Below are 15,938 nucleotides of genomic sequence, written 5' to 3'. Positions count from 1 at the left end.
GCACTGCCATTCACGTTGGTTGTATATTTCAAATAAAAAATGTAATACAAGCGTTGAAAATTCAATACAAAAATAATAACTAAAATTCTGGTTGACTGAAATTCCAGTCTAGAAATTTAGATCGACAAAATTCGGGTAGGAGAATTCCAGATCATCACATGCAGAATATCACAGGTAGAGCAATGGATTGCCTTGGTCCCTTCCACAGTATACTCTAACGTGTGCCCTCCCTGCTCTCTCTATGTAAAGGGAACTACTTGCTGATTGGAACACAACACTTCTAACTAACTGGCTGGGTTGCTCACGATATTCAAAGCAAAGATGGAGCGCTCTTTCATTCAGTCGTCATAGCAATGGCTTTCCATGCCTAATACAAACACAGTCAAGTCAGTGCTGCGTCTTACTCGGCAAGCAGTTCCCAGGGAAGTAGACTGGGGAGAGCACACAATAAAGTACACCACAGTATGGAATGGAGAGCTGAAATCGCCAATGTATTGCTCTTCCTGTGCCATCCCATATGTAAAGACCTGGATTTTTCAACCTTGGATTTAATTTAATTAAACTTAAATTAAATATCTTAAAAATATTGAGAATTGTAATACCAGAATTTTGGCGGCTTGAATTTGTAAGGTTAATGAAATAATGAAGAGCCCAACCCACCACCACCTTTTCAATAAGCTTTTAGCCTCAGGTGCATTGATTCACAATTCAGTAGGGGTTTTACTAGAACATCAATGCTTATTCCATGGACCACTGAGTATCAGGTTGTAACCCTTTCAGTAGCTGACCTTCATGGAGAAGGGTTGAAATGATTCCTGGTGCCTGTTTGGGAGCAATCTGTAGTCAAAGTACAGCCATTAAAGCAATGCTTCATTCTGCCTAAGGCTCATTAATTATAGCCGCATCCATGTAACACCGCTAATCTTAACATATGTTGATAGATTTCATTCTCACATTATTAACCTTGACCTCACACAGTACACGATGGTGACCGAATAGAAAGAAAAGAAACATATTTTATTTAATGGAAACTTTGGTGATACTGGCGCCATTTCACAACAGCTTCAATTCAAAGTCTTTGAAACATGCATTTGGAGATTCTCAGCCATGCCGACATTACTGCATGACATAATTGCTGCAGATTTGTCAGCTGCACGTGCATGCCATGAATCTCGATTCCTCCCGAATCCCAAAGGTGCCGTAATGTATTCAGATCTAGCGACTGTGGAAGGCAATAAAGTACACTGAACTCATTGATATGATAATGAAACCGTTTGAGACACCTTGTGTTGTGTGGCATGGCGTGTGCTGGGAGTATTCATCATAAAAGCAGGGAAATTGTTGCCATAAATTGATGCACATCATTAGCAGCTGTACTTGGATGAGTTGTGGAATTCAATCGATTGGTATTGAAGGGGATGCAAAATTCACTTTGTAGTTAATTTTGGACATTCAGATGGCTGTGTGAGCACACAAAAACTCCATTCAAACTCCATAGTATTGGTCCTTTTTCTATTGGCCGGGGCTTAAACAAATCAAAATACAAAAGCACAAGCAAATATATATATAGTGATTAGCAGCTAGATCTAAAGGCCCACCTTCCTTACCACTAGGTTGTCTGTTAACTTTTATAGGACTACATATTGAATTATAAATCATTATAATCATCGGCATAAATCAATTATTTAACAGACAAATTTTCGTTTATTTTGTTGGATGAGAAATGCTTGTTAAGATCCGAAACCTTTTCAGGTGTTTCCAGGCATCTGATTGGCTAGGGAAGTGCACTTCTTCAATGGACTGTTCAGGGACAGTCTATTTAAAACTTTTTCATTGAAAAAGAGTGAACCTTAAAAATCAAGTATGCCAGAATGCAGGGTCTGCGATCAGTCTTATGCAAACTTGCAAAAAATTGTAAAATATGTGCCCTCAAAGGGGCAGAAGAAAGCATTTCTCACACGTTCCTCACATCACCACCACCATCACCACCAATAGCCTGGCCTACAGTATTAACACAAGGGGGTTTGAGTTCATGGATTTATGATATATTTATGATATATCTGGTTGTGCCAGAAAGTTATGCAAGGACTTCTTCCTTACAGTAGACAGTTCTGTCTGAATTTCTCATTAATCAAGAAATCTTATGCATGGTGGTCATGTAGATTGCAAACATGTCAAAGTACAAAGGATTGTACTTTGGCTTAAGTCCAAATTATAAAATAAAGTACATATTTGTACTACTGTATAGATCTGATCCCCCCTAGGCTTTAAAAATAAAGGCGTGAATCTGGTAGTACGCATGGTCCTTTGATTTATCCACATCCAGTATAGAAACCCTTAAATGATTTGCGTACACCTCTATGACAAATCTTAACGACAAAAAATGCCAATTTCACCAACCAAAATACTGTAATTATCTACTGAAGGGTTAGGTTTTTTTTTTTAAGTCACTGGCCAACACTCTTTGGCTTTTGTGTTTTTATATTAAAAAAATGTAGGCTTGTGCATATACTGTATTTGAATAAAGAATTAACCATGAAACTAATAGCACAAGTCAGTTAACAAACTTACATAATCTGTGTAAGCACTATGTAGAAAAGTAGAAAATTGGTGTTAGTAACTTTAAGTCAGACTCCGAAATGTTTAAGGTTAATCTGCATAAAAAATCCTGCATAAATCGTGTGCATGTGGAATGAAGGCACGTGTGGAAGTGATCATGTGGTTGTACCATTTCAGGCTTGAAAATTCAAACTCACCCAGCAGACACAGGTCTGCTCATTTATTGTATTGATTCTCTGAAATGCCCCTGGGATGGGTAATTACCCCAGTCTGAGGTAACAGCATGTGTGGAAGCTCTGGTTACCACACTATCATTACATGTACATTAAGGATATAATGATATAAATTATTTAAGGAACAATCGTACAATCCAGTAATATAGTATTGTTACGGTTTCTACTTACTTGGCATTCTGCACTTATTTGGCAGAGAGGACATTAAATTATGTAGAAAGTAGAATTTTACCTTCAGTTCTAGGTCAACATATGCTGATAATTTACTGTATAATATCCAATTGCATTAATACCTGTAGTCAAAGGAAAGACTTATTGCCTTCTATAGCTGGTGAGTAGGCACTTTAAGGAAATACTTTTTTGCTTTTTAAAATGGTTTCATTTGCATCCTATTCTAACCTTTTGTTAAGAAATTTTCTGTAGACCAGATTAAATTTGAAAGCAGTGAAGCAGTGGTCAGGCACAAACATGCATAAAATTCACTTGACAGAAAAGACATGACTGATACATTTGGTTCGAATAGAAGTAACTTAGTTCTAAATTTGATGAGTCCGACTTTGACCTTGCAATTTTCTTACTGTTACTTGGTGCACATCTAGGGAAAAAATCTCTAGCAAGTATTTTGCATTGCTGTATAATCAGTCAGGTCATTCTGGCATTATATTGTGTTCCTATTTGAGCAGACTTTGCTTGGTAATCTTTTGCTATTTATCTTTCATTTAAGTAATACAAAAATAAGTTAGCTGATAACCATATACAGTATACTTAATCTTTCACTGTAGATAGTTTATTATTATGTGCAATAAGACATGAACTGGCAAAACCAAACATTAATGTTTAATTTTGAAACAAAATAATTTTTGAAAGTTTAATTTTCCTTGCAGTTTGTTGCGTATAATACTCTCTAAAGGTTTATCTCATATGTGTTGTACAGAACTTAAAACTTTACATCTTTAAAGAAGCTTTGTGGAGAGACAAGCAGTAATAGGCCAAAGCATGTGCTTTGTTGTTGTCACAACAATAAAGTGTAATAGTTCTATAAAGCACATAGAAATGTGCTTGCATGGAATGTAAATTCCATGTTGATAGTAGTAATGATGCGTTCCTGATAAAAACTCACAACTGTGGTTTGCCTATCTTGGTAATAACATGCTTAAATCAAAGAGAATCAATCAAAAGGGCGAGCTTGAAACCCTTTAAAGCAATGAGAGCAATAAAAATCTGGATTAAAAATCTGTTTTTCCATGCAGAACGTGTACGTGAACATCAGCCGGATCGTAGCAGTGGGCAAGCGGCTCCTTGAGGGTGGTCACTACGCTGCCATGCAGATCCAGCAGCTCTCAGCACAGCTTGAGCGAGAGTGGAAGGCCTTCGCGTCAGCACTGGATGAGAGGAGCGCCATGCTGGAGATGTCAGCCAGCTTCCACCAAAAAGCAGACCAGGTAGTGTATATACATTTACACAGTTACAGCTTAGAAAACTAGCAACTGGCAATATCAAAGCCTCAATTGTGCAATTTTAATAGGAAAGAGATGAAGGGAAAGGACCCAGGTTGCAAAAGATGTATTTCTTGATGAGTTGTGTAGGGCTGGTCCGAATACCATTTTTTGAGCTTCGAGTATTCGGTAGTGATGAACATCGAATACTCGAAGCTTCGGTTGGAGGGGGCTGAATATATCCTTATCCCTAATAAAGGCAGGAATCTCTCTGTGTGTGTCTGTCTGTTGCATTTTTATGTCGAGAACCGTTTATCCAACTGCTGCGGACACAAGGGAGTGCATTTTCTTCCCGGCATTTTTGCGTGATATGGATACAGGCAAGTTGCCCTGAACTAACCTGAGTAGACCAGAAGACGTAGCTTTAGCGGTTAGCCCTTTGTAGCGTGGATGGTAAACCCAAACGCGGAGTAACACGAGTAGGCAGGATAACCACACGATTGTTTTAAAGACTCTCTCGAATGGGCAGCAAGGGATAAACACAATATAACCTGCTTCCTATTAACACACTCAGCGAAAGCGTCCGAAGCGACATGGGCAAACTCAATGACTGAGCGATGTGCCACGCCATCTTGTCTCCTTTTATGCTTCCTGGTAGTGTCGGTCGCGGACCAAGTGTGCATGACACAAGTTTGCCGCAAGGGCTAGTCATTTAAGCGCGAATGAGAACCGTTTCGCAGGGATCGATGTCACGGGTTCAATTGTGTTTTTTTTTTTTTTCTTTTTCCGAATATTCGAATCTCAAAATGAAAAATCGAACGCCATCCCTCCAAACGAATATTCGAACATTCTGTTCCAGCCCTAAAATTGTGCCAGTCAGTGTTGGTATCCTGGTTCCAAAAAGAGTACTTTGTGACCATGTGTTTGCCCTGCCTGTTAGGAAGATGTCTTTATAAGCGCAGCACTGACAGCAGTGACATGTGTGTGACATAGCATGGAAAAAAACTGACTGAGTTAATATGAGTAATTAATTATGTAATGTAATATGAGCCACAGGAAGTGTTCAATGAATCATGAATAACGGAAGAGAGTGCAGATCACTTTCGCGTTTTTTATTCAGAGGCTGGTTTTGAAGAGATGGGAGCCTATCCCAAGAGGCTTAGGGCACGAGGCAGGGTACACCCTGGACAGGGTGCTAATCGATTGCAGGGCACACACACACACATAGACACACTAACATACTTATTCACACACTACGGGCAATTTGGGAACGCCAATTAGCCTAACCTGCATATCTTTGGACTGTGGAAGGACACCGGAGTGCCCGGGGGAAACCCACCAGCACAGGGAGAACATGCAAACCCAACATTAAACCCAGACCCTGGAGGTGCAAGGCGACAGTGCTAACCACTACACCACCGTGCCGCCTTAACACCTTAACATTTATTTTTAATTATATCCCAGTAAACTGGTGAGAAGATTCTGGATACCTATTGTCCTTTATCACAGAAAAGCCGATGCAGGACAACTCTCTGAAAAAAGTCAATGCTGACCATAACAGAAAGGCACCAGAACACCAAGTGCAATGCCACACATGATGCCCAGCAGACAAAGAGTCCAATGCTGCGGTCTTGGCCTTCAAACTCCGCAGATCCCAATTTAATTGAGCATCTGTGGGATGAGCCGTTCAAAACAAGTCTGTTTGGAGCCACCACTGCACAACCCACAACACCCCAAGGAACTACTGCTAACACCCTAGTGCCAGACACCACAGCACCACGCCCCTAGGGGCCAGAGCCACCCCGGTGGCACAAAGGGGAACCTACACAATACTGGGCATGATATTTAGCATTATAATGTCATGTGGCTGATGATGACTAATTTACAACTGAAGAAATCAACTGCCTCAGTTTAATTTAAAGTAGTAAAAATACAATTTGTTTGAATTTAAATTATCAATATTATCTAAATAATAAGTTTTACTAGTTAATTTTACTAGGTAAAATTTATATTTAAGCTATTTTTAATTTGAGTTTTGACTAGACATAAACTATTGACTTATAGTTGGGTCCATAAATATTTGGAAAAAGGTTTGTGGGTTTTTTGTTTTGGCCCTTTGCCCTCTGAAGTCTAAATTAGTGCCCATATGAAGTCTAAATTAAAATAATTGTTTCACTGTTTAAATACTTGTGCTATGCAAATACAAATGCTCATGGCTGGACAGTGAAGTCTGTTATATCCCAAATCAAACTGTTTTTAACTAGTAAGAAATTTCAGTATTTACACATAGCTGCAGCTCATTAGATAATTAGTAAAAATTGACATTTTAATTTTCACTAGTTAAAAATTCCAGACTGAGTTTAAAAAACTAGACAAAAACGAATGAAAAAATTGTTTGGAAAGAACCCGAACAAAAGAAACAAATGTTTCGTTGTCTCTAGCTTTGTTGCCGTAAGAGTTGTGCAGGCCAAAACATTTATATCACATTCAAAAAGATAGATGCAAAGCATCGTTTTGTTTCGACTTTAAATAACATTTACACTTTGAACATTTTTGCAATTTTAAACGCAAAGTTTGTATACTGTAATATTGCTTTTCTTTTGTCTTCTTTTTTAGCTCGAGTGTAAAATTTTGCACTTCCCTGAAATACAATAATGAAACATTTCTTTTTTCCTTCAAAGCTCTAGGAATTACATTGTTAAGATAAATCTTCATCTTCACGTCTGGGTGTGTGTTACAAGCTACAGATGGAGATGGGGAAAAGAGAAAAAGAGAGCAACTGTATCTCGTTTTGTCTTTTATCATCCCTCTTTGAACAATAGTTGCTTGTCGTCAGCACCGTAATTAGGCTGATGCGCTCTTTGTTCTTCTGCTTCCTGTTGAAAAGAAGAAGAAAAAGAAGACAAGACAGGCTTTTATATATTTGAAGTATGTGTCTCAGCTGAACAGATGGATGGTATATTACATTTGTCATAACCAACCGATGTCTACCAACAACTACCTACTAATATTTATTTTTACAGCAAGATTGGATCTCAAAAAATTGGTTGCTTGCGACATGCTCAACACAATGGCATTTAAATTAGTACGGCCTTTATAGATAAAAACAAAACAAAACAGTTGGATGGCTTTGTGTTCTTTTAATTTATTAGTAATCTGGTCACTTTCGAATTCCATCTCTCCCAGTACCTGAGTAACGTCGAGTCGTGGTGTAAGGCGTGTGGTGAGGGTGAACTCCCCTCAGAGCTACAGGACCTGGAAGATACCATTCACCACCACCAAGGTCTCTACGAGCACATCACCGCTGCTTACTCAGAGGTACAGGCTCTTTTTGCATCTTTTAAATGATGTTTGAATTTTTCATGTACATTTCAAACTGGGACTTGTGGTGAAATTTCTCATGAATAAGGGCACTGAAGTGATTAACATTTACAAAACACTTTAAGCATAGTACAGTATCTTGTCTACACATCTGTCTGTGGAAACTGTACACACAATCATTCACCAGGACTTGCACATTACAGGAACCTCCGAACAAGTCCTGACCTTGCACTAAGCCATCTCCACATGTTTGGACCGTTGAAGGAATTCCTGGGAGGCCAGTGTTTCAGATATGAATCATGGCTCTGGCGTACTGAGAAAAATTTCAATCTTGATTGTGTCCAAGCACTAGTGAATCGCTGGGATAAGTGCATTAGTCTAGCAGGGGGTTATATAGAGAAATAAAGGGACCCCTTATATGTACAGTATATACAGTACATATATTTCTGGTTGTAGAAGTTTAAGTCTAACACCCCTTTTTCCACAGGTGAGTCAAGACGGGAAATCCCTGTTGGACAAACTCCAGCGCCCTCTGACACAAGGCAGCGCTGATTCGTTAACCGCGTCAGCCAACTACACCAAGGCGGTGAACCACGTCCTGGATATCATACACGAGGTGCTGCACCACCAGCGGCAGCTTGAGAACATCTGGCAGCACCGCAAACTCCGCCTACACCAGCGTCTGCAGCTCTGCGTATTTCAACAAGACGTCCAACAGGTACGCCATCATCCAGTCAGCCTTGGAGAAGTACAGTAAGTTGGATTGACTGCAATTAGGAGAAGTGTATTTGTTTCTCTAGCACATACGGCCATTCTAATAGAGCTTTGATGGGATATACTGTAGGATCCGGGCATTTGAGAATGCCACCCATTTGGGTAGAGGAATTCCAGTGAGAGCTACTTGGCCAAAAGTAACATGCATGGGGCGTGAGAGAAGCGAAAGGTTACCATTTGATAAGAATTTAAGGTTTCAATCCACATACTCGATATTGGATTTGGGACACAGCCTCAATGACATCATCTAATGAGTGTTTGTCAACTTTAGTAGCATCAACTTGCCTAAGTTTGCCTCGTGAGCCTACTGTAGGATGTCAACGTTACCCGGCTAGTTTGCTACCAGAGTCTCAGAGCCTCTTCCTGAGGTTTGATCCTTAGCTTTCAATTCTTACAAACACCAAATATTCATTAAAATTCTTGCCTTTTAGGGATTTTTTAAATATGTCCTCCCTGTATGAATGTCACTAGATTTCAGATGCCACACATTCATGCCACAATGTGCCGGGCGCCCTTCTTTTACTTATCTAGCAGGAGCAGACTCTTTGTGCTTCAGCGTGTCCGGAATAAAGAGACCGTATGAATAGGATGCAGGGCAAAGCATCAAAGCAGCTCATGAGCTCCCTGCCTAAAAAAAAAAAGGTGGACGTAATGATACTTCCTGGAATTTCTATCACGCTTTCTCTTATTTTCTTTGGACCCAAACCTTCCTGTACCACCGCATACAGTACATGTGCTCCGTAAAGGTTGCCATGGTAACTTCGTTCGGTAGGCTTATTACATTCAGGGTGTGCCCCATAAAATAAAGCAGGCGGACGGGTTCCCCATGCAACACATCTGTACAGCAAATGGCCTGCTTCTCTTCTTTCATATTAATACACCATGCACACACACGCACACACACAAACGCATGTACACATGGAAACGTTCAGAACACCGTATGCCCCAATGAGGCAGACTAAAAATGCTTGATTTTTTTCCATGTTCATTATCCAATTAATTGAGGTTAAAGGCCTTCTTAATGCTATTTAGGAGACCTCGTATTGGTGAGATGCGTTCCTTCTTAAATCTAGCACACATTTCCACACACTGTGCTTGTATGCGATACGATACGCAGCTTTACGAGTCCATAAAGTCCCAGACTGAGTGTCTCGTGGGTTGAAAACGATGTGGTGTGAAATCTAACTCCAGGGAACGAGACAAGAAGGCGACTTGACCAGTCTGAAGTGACACATTTCGCTCACAAGAGCCCCCTTGTGGTTCTTCTCCTACCTCTTGTTTTTTTATTTTTTTTTTATTAGGTCCTGGACTGGATCGAGAATCACGGCGAGGCGTTTCTCAGTAAGCACACGGGTGTGGGGAAGTCTCTGCACCGGGCACGGGCTCTGCAGAAACGGCACGAAGATTTTGAAGAAGTGGCGCAGGTGAGGAGAAAAACCTCAGCCGTTGAGTTCAAACGTTCCTTGTCTTTATTCATCATGATAGTATGATGTCTTGATGCTCTTTAGACCACTGCTCTATACTGTATGTGCTCTGCTAAGTTCATGAGTATAAACACACATGCAGGAAGCCGTATAATGAAGAGTGATACTTGTTTTCTTTAAAAGTAGTCACATGATCTGTTTCTCGATCTGAAGTCTCGTGCTGTTAATCAGCTGCAGTCTTGTCATTTTGTTGCAACCTTTGATTGGTTAAAGCATTTTGTGCCACTCAAGCCTAACAAGTGGGCGGAGCTAGATCTAACACACGTCACTAATTGGCAATTAGGCACAGACTCGCTACCTTACTATACACCGGCATAAAAACATGCATGTGAAAAAAGTCTAGAAGTATTGGCACCCTTGCGCCAGCACCACATACAGTTTGCCATCAAATTATTGATTCTGTAAAGCTGCTTTGATACCATTATTAAAAGCGCTATATAAATAAAATTAAGTTGAATTGAATTGAAATTATAGTTACAGTTTGTTGCAGCAGAAATATTTTTGTCCTTGTGTTCTTTAGAAAAAAAAAAACAATTATCTTACTTAAACAAATAGGTTTAGATTTGTTACTGATTATATTCACTTACATTTTATTTTTGCCGTCTAGCTAAGATGGATATGTGGAAAGCTTTGACGAATTCACTTAGCAACAACTCTAAAGTCAAATTTTCTTATGCATAGTACAGCTCTGTCCATCATTGTCGTAAATCCTGTAATATTGACCTGAACAGCAGGCTACACATGTGACGTATCGTTCTACATAGAAAGCTCTTAACGATGCATGGCTGACCTGCCGATTTCAGCTTACAGAAACTGTTATATCTGGCGTGGCGTGATGGATGAAAGAAGAATCGAATAAAATTTTCGCCCTCTTGTCGGATCGATTCCTTTGGGTCTCTGATGTATTCATTAAACAAACTTGTCTTTATAAGTAAACAGAATTTATTTTATTCTGTAAGTGATACGAACGCAATTTAGGAACCTCAATGAAGTCCAATTAAAAGCTTGACTATGTCTTAATCGTATTGTAGAACTTGAGACGGTTTGGATTTCTTTCAGAACACGTACACTAACGCTGATAAGCTCCTGGAGGCGGCCGAACAGCTGGCTCAGACCGGCGAGTGTGACCCAGAGGAGATCTACCAGGCGGCGCACCAGTTACAGGACCGGATCCAGGACTTTGTGAGGCGCGTGGAGCAAAGAAAAGTCTTGCTGGACATGTCCGTGGCCTTCCATACTCACGGCAAAGAGGTGTGTTTGTGGGATCAAGCTGGCTTAGGCCTTACAGTTCTCTCTCTGAATAGAGACATTCATTGATGTTCATTACTGGGCCAGTTATAAGATGGGTTCATTGGTGGTGAAGCATGTCGGGTCAAAAATGAATGATCTTAACATGGACCTTAAATCTATTCTCCTTTCTATTAAATCTAGCAGAATGTAGACAAAATCTTCCTTTTACATTGCAGTCCATTAGTGTTGTTAGACCCTGGACTCTTGCCCCTGTTTACGTTCATAACCCCCATGCGTTAGCCAAGGTAATTGCGTCTCATAAACGATGCCACCGTAAATAGCATATAATAACACTTATCTTAATGTGCCCATATGGCGCAAGGTTAGCCATCTGCTATCTACAGGACAGAGACTACAGTAGCACAGGCTTCCAGGTCCTACGTGAGTTTGACCATGGGATGGACTTTAGGAGAGATGGAAGTGGAATAAGGGAAGAGGGGAAGAGTCGCCAGACTTGAGCTCCACTTTCCTTGGCATGCCAGGACAGGCAGATGGGAACAGCACCAGGAAAGCTGAGATTCCCTCCTGTCTCTTCTACCTCGTCTGCCGTTTACCATTTGTCCTTTTGGGGATTTTATAGCTTTTGAAAGCTGCAACATGTCCTTACAGTTATTGGAGACATCAGATATAATTGGATGAATTAGATCAGATCATTTACTCACCACAAACCATTCCATGCTTGGCAATGCCAAATGTCATTGAGCTGTGGTTTTTGTAAGTTTGTTTTAAGGCTGTAACATGCAAGTGTCACAATGGGAATCAGATCCTGAAGCTTGATGCCAGAAAAGTGCACAAATGATATCAGATGCTCAGCGGCCTGTGGGTGGAGCCGCTAAGGCAACCTGTTCCCATACCTGGAGTCTCATGGCTCTTCAGTTCTGCTAGTTTTTAGCAGGTACGTTTTTAAGCGAATAAACATTTTTGCTGATATTTTTGTTGATTCAGCTGTGGACGTGGTTGGAGGAGCTGCAGAAGGAGCTGCTGGATGACGTGTATGCCGAGTCGGTGGAGTCCGTGCAGGACCTGATCAAGCGCTTTGGGCAGCAGCAGCAGACCACGCTGCAGTTTACCGTCAATGTCATCAAAGAGGGCGAGGAGCTCATCCAGCAGCTCAGGTACAGAGACTTCACCTACTCAGATATGAGTTTCAAAAACAAGATGTGTTTAGGACAGAATTCCCAATTCCGATTGGTTGATTAAACCGACTTTAATACGTTATCGTGTCCCAATAGAAGCCGAATCATAAGGAATTTTATACTGTTATAAACAGGATTGTTAGTGTATGTTGTCTACGGTGTATTAAGCTGTTACATATTTTAAACGCTCTAACGTTAGACTTCTGACCTGTGCCGTTTTCTTCTCTTTAGAGACTCCGCGATCTCCAGTAACAAAACGCCGCACAACAGCTCAATGGCGCACATTGAAAGCGTCCTGCAGCAGCTGGACGAGGCTCAGGCTCGCATGGAGGAACTCTTTCAGGAGCGCAAGATCAAACTGGAGCTCTTCCTCCAGCTGCGAATCTTCGAGAGGGACGCCATCGACGTGAGTTTCTTCATGATGAACTCTAAGAATGCATTCTTATTCGAAAGATAACAGGAAGTAGAGACTGAATATGACCACAGGTTGGGAGGTTTTAAACTGTAAAAAGCTCAAACTATGGGAATCACTAGGGTGCAGCCGATACGATACGATATACAATTTTTTTACAATCCTAAACAAATTTAGCACATAATTTGCTCCTACTGTCTGCCAATGTGTGAATAGTTTTGAGTGCACCACCTGTATTGCAACATATTACCACCTCAAACGCAGACATATTTAAAAAATAATATTTAAAAAATGGATTTTGAATTTATCACTGAATTAATTTTCTATCTCTAATGAATGGTCTTAGGGCGTTTTCACACTAGGCACGGCACTCAGCGATACAGCAGGTGGCACTATGCCTTATGATATTGATATCCCGAAAAACAATGTTGAGAGCTACGCTCTTGCGTGCGTTCCTACTTTATCAGCTCTGGCTGTGTAGGCAGAGGATGAGATTTCAGAGGAGACCGATGACACTGATGACGGCGCATCTGAACAGCGAGCTGCTTCCATGCTCAAGGACGGTTGCTTTTATATCTGAGTTGATCCGTGCCCAAGTACGCCTTATCATTCTCAAGACCACCTTCTTCAGTGGACTCGGGCCTGGTTCCCCAGCGTGGAATGATTGTTCATTCTCACTGAACAAAATGAACCAGACGTTGGTGTCAAGAGTTCTCAGAGACGATTCCGGGGCCCGAATGTGAAAACACCCTCTGTGTTTTATCATCATACCGAGTTCTCTTACCAAAACAGTTTCCACCATAATTATTTAAAAAAATCGTGAAATCATGAAGTCATGAGTCATGAGATTGTAATATTTATGCCAGATGGATGATATTTAATCATTCCTTCAAATTATGATCAAGTCAAATAAACGAAAATTATAATAAACCTTAAGCCAAATCTTGAGTCTAGTAGATTACAGTATCAACCACGACACCTGATCTTGCGTAACCTGATCCCTATAAAACACACGGCTTGTTAGTTCCTCGGTTAATGTCACCTAATACCCGACGCTATCGTTTTTCATAAGCGAGTTCATCTTCGGAGCGACCGAGTCATCCGTGAAGTCATCAGGTAACAGGAGTCACATTTGAGTCGTGACTCAGAAGCTGAAAGCGCTTCCTTGTAGCTAGAACGATGTGTGAAGGAATTCCTGTGATGCCTTGAGAGAAACGTTTACGGAGAGCTGGGTGGGACGAGCCAGTCAGTGACAGCACCAAGGTGTGTTTGTGTATGTGTGTGTGTGTGTGTAAGAGAGAGTGTGTGAGTGTGTGTCCTGAAACGCTCCGTTTGCTCACGTTCTTCTTGGCTTCTTGTCCTGGCTTCAACCGCTGCTTTAAAGCGAACACGCCAAGACGCAGAAGACACAGAGATGTCTTTACTCATTGGAGGTGGGACTCACGTGCAAGGTAATGTTTTTCCCAGACAGGGAGGATTAGTCCGCTGTAAATCTGTACCTGCCGTGTGATAAATGTTAACAACAGCGCTTTCATGGCGCAAATCCTTGCTCGAGTGATTCGAAACACCAAGGCGTTTTAAGTTGCTTTAGACCAAAAGAGTGTGATGATGTGTTTCAGAAGATAAAGCGAGGTGTGTGTGAGTAAAACAGAGAGAGAGAGAGAGAAAGAGAGAGAAAATGTTTGGCAATGGGACAACTTGCTGAGTTAGTGTAGCTCCCCCATTCTTTGCTTCTTAAAGATTATGGTAGTGCAGTATTCGTGGCGGTATCATTCTTCTACATTTCCACTTTAACTTCTACTCAGAACCAAAATAATACTGATTGTTTTTATTTTTAACTAGTGTTACTACACGTTGTTGACGGTTAAAGAGTTTGTAGAAATAGTTCAAAGGTTTTAAAGTTAAAAATAAGCTTATGAGCTTTAATGCAACCGGTGATATTATGATTTCAGTTAAAGCCCACATACACGTCTGTCTTTCTGTACGGCAGAACTCTCCGTCTAACTTATTAATACAAAGAAATCACGTTCTGTAAGGTTGAGTATCTTACGTCTTGTTTACACTAAGTTGTCCTTCTTTCGTCGTCAGTCAAATGCACTCCCTGTTCGGTAATCGGAGAGTGAATCATAGATGAGAAATGGAAAAAGTTTTTGGAGTTTTGTCTTAAAACGACTCCAGCCCGTTAAAATTTTAGTGGTGAAAATATGAACTAATGGCAGTAAATATATCACTTTAGCTTTTCTGATTAATATCTATTGGTGCAGTAGATTAAATTAGATTATTAAATCCGCCACCTAACTGTTCATAACATCCCTTTTTCTCAACATTTTGATTTAAGCACATATCACTGGGCTCTCAGTTCGGGTATTTTACACGCCCTCACCGCGGACTGCTGCGGAAATGTTTGATGTTTGTTATTACTGCGCGGTTTCAAAACAAACTGGTTCAACAAACATTCATCTTTCAGGGTTCACTTTTTATAGCCTACGTTATTTGGAGTAGGCCGTGCTCTGTCGCGGTTTTGTTTTTGTTTGGTGAGGATTGTAGCAGTTCGTAGGTGCATTCCCATCATTCCTGTGCATACTTTGTGTAGTTACGGTAAACTCTAGCGTTAATTGGCTCTGTTTTGTGATGTGTATAGCCACGCCCACCTCAAGGGAAAAGCGCTATATTCGCTATATTCAAAAGCACTGGGTGTTGGGAGGTGATCCGGCTCATAACTGCTGATAACGTCCCTTCTACTCAACATTACAATTAATTTCATTTAATTCCGTTTAGCCAGTTGTGAAAAACGATGTGATCCTTTTGGAATTTTTATGTTTTTCTGCATTAATTTGTCTAAAATGTGATATAATCTTCATCTAATTCAAGAGTATTGACAAATATAATGATCTTTATTGAGAACTATAAAACCTCATAGTGCTAGAGGAAAAAGTATGTTAATCCTTGGGTTAATTACCGTAAAAAAGCTAATTGGAGTCAGGTGTTAGCATACTGTACCTGGGGTCTTGTTAAGAAAATGAGTTTGGAGGTGTGGACTAGAGCTACTTTGACCGATTAAAAGACGCAAAAGGAGAAAATAACACTAACGCTATGACCAAAACAAAAACAAGAGTTAGTTGTTATTTTAAGACACAGGGGTCAGCCTTTCTGTAATAGTTCTTACAAGAACAGTATTGTCAAGTGCATTTGCAGGAGGACGAGACCAAAACCTACCTCTGCCGCAGACGAGAAGTTCATTTAGAGTTATCAGCCTGAAAAATGACCAATTAACAACCAGCACCTCAGATTAA

The 15,938-nt window shown here is 40.5% G+C and overlaps 1 protein-coding gene across 2 annotated transcripts in view; it reads left to right on the top strand.

Moving 5' to 3' along the window:
- The window catches only part of triob (trio Rho guanine nucleotide exchange factor b), a 115,897-nt gene that overhangs the window by 48,317 nt on the left and 51,642 nt on the right, over positions 1-15,938 (top strand). For both annotated transcript variants that reach the window (XM_053493967.1, XM_053493968.1), the window contains 7 exons: positions 4,043-4,234; positions 7,415-7,546; positions 8,037-8,267; positions 9,625-9,747; positions 10,867-11,058; positions 12,043-12,212; positions 12,465-12,639. In XM_053493967.1, coding sequence (XP_053349942.1) covers positions 4,043-4,234; positions 7,415-7,546; positions 8,037-8,267; positions 9,625-9,747; positions 10,867-11,058; positions 12,043-12,212; positions 12,465-12,639 — 1,215 coding nt within the window. The remainder of the gene's footprint in view (positions 1-4,042; positions 4,235-7,414; positions 7,547-8,036; positions 8,268-9,624; positions 9,748-10,866; positions 11,059-12,042; positions 12,213-12,464; positions 12,640-15,938) is intronic.

The sequence above is a fragment of the Clarias gariepinus genome, chromosome 4 (genome assembly GCF_024256425.1).
Source record: "Clarias gariepinus isolate MV-2021 ecotype Netherlands chromosome 4, CGAR_prim_01v2, whole genome shotgun sequence".
Classification (NCBI taxonomy): domain Eukaryota; kingdom Metazoa; phylum Chordata; class Actinopteri; order Siluriformes; family Clariidae; genus Clarias; species Clarias gariepinus.
Note: the sequence above shows the minus strand (reverse complement) of the source record. Positions and strands in the feature narration are given on the sequence as shown.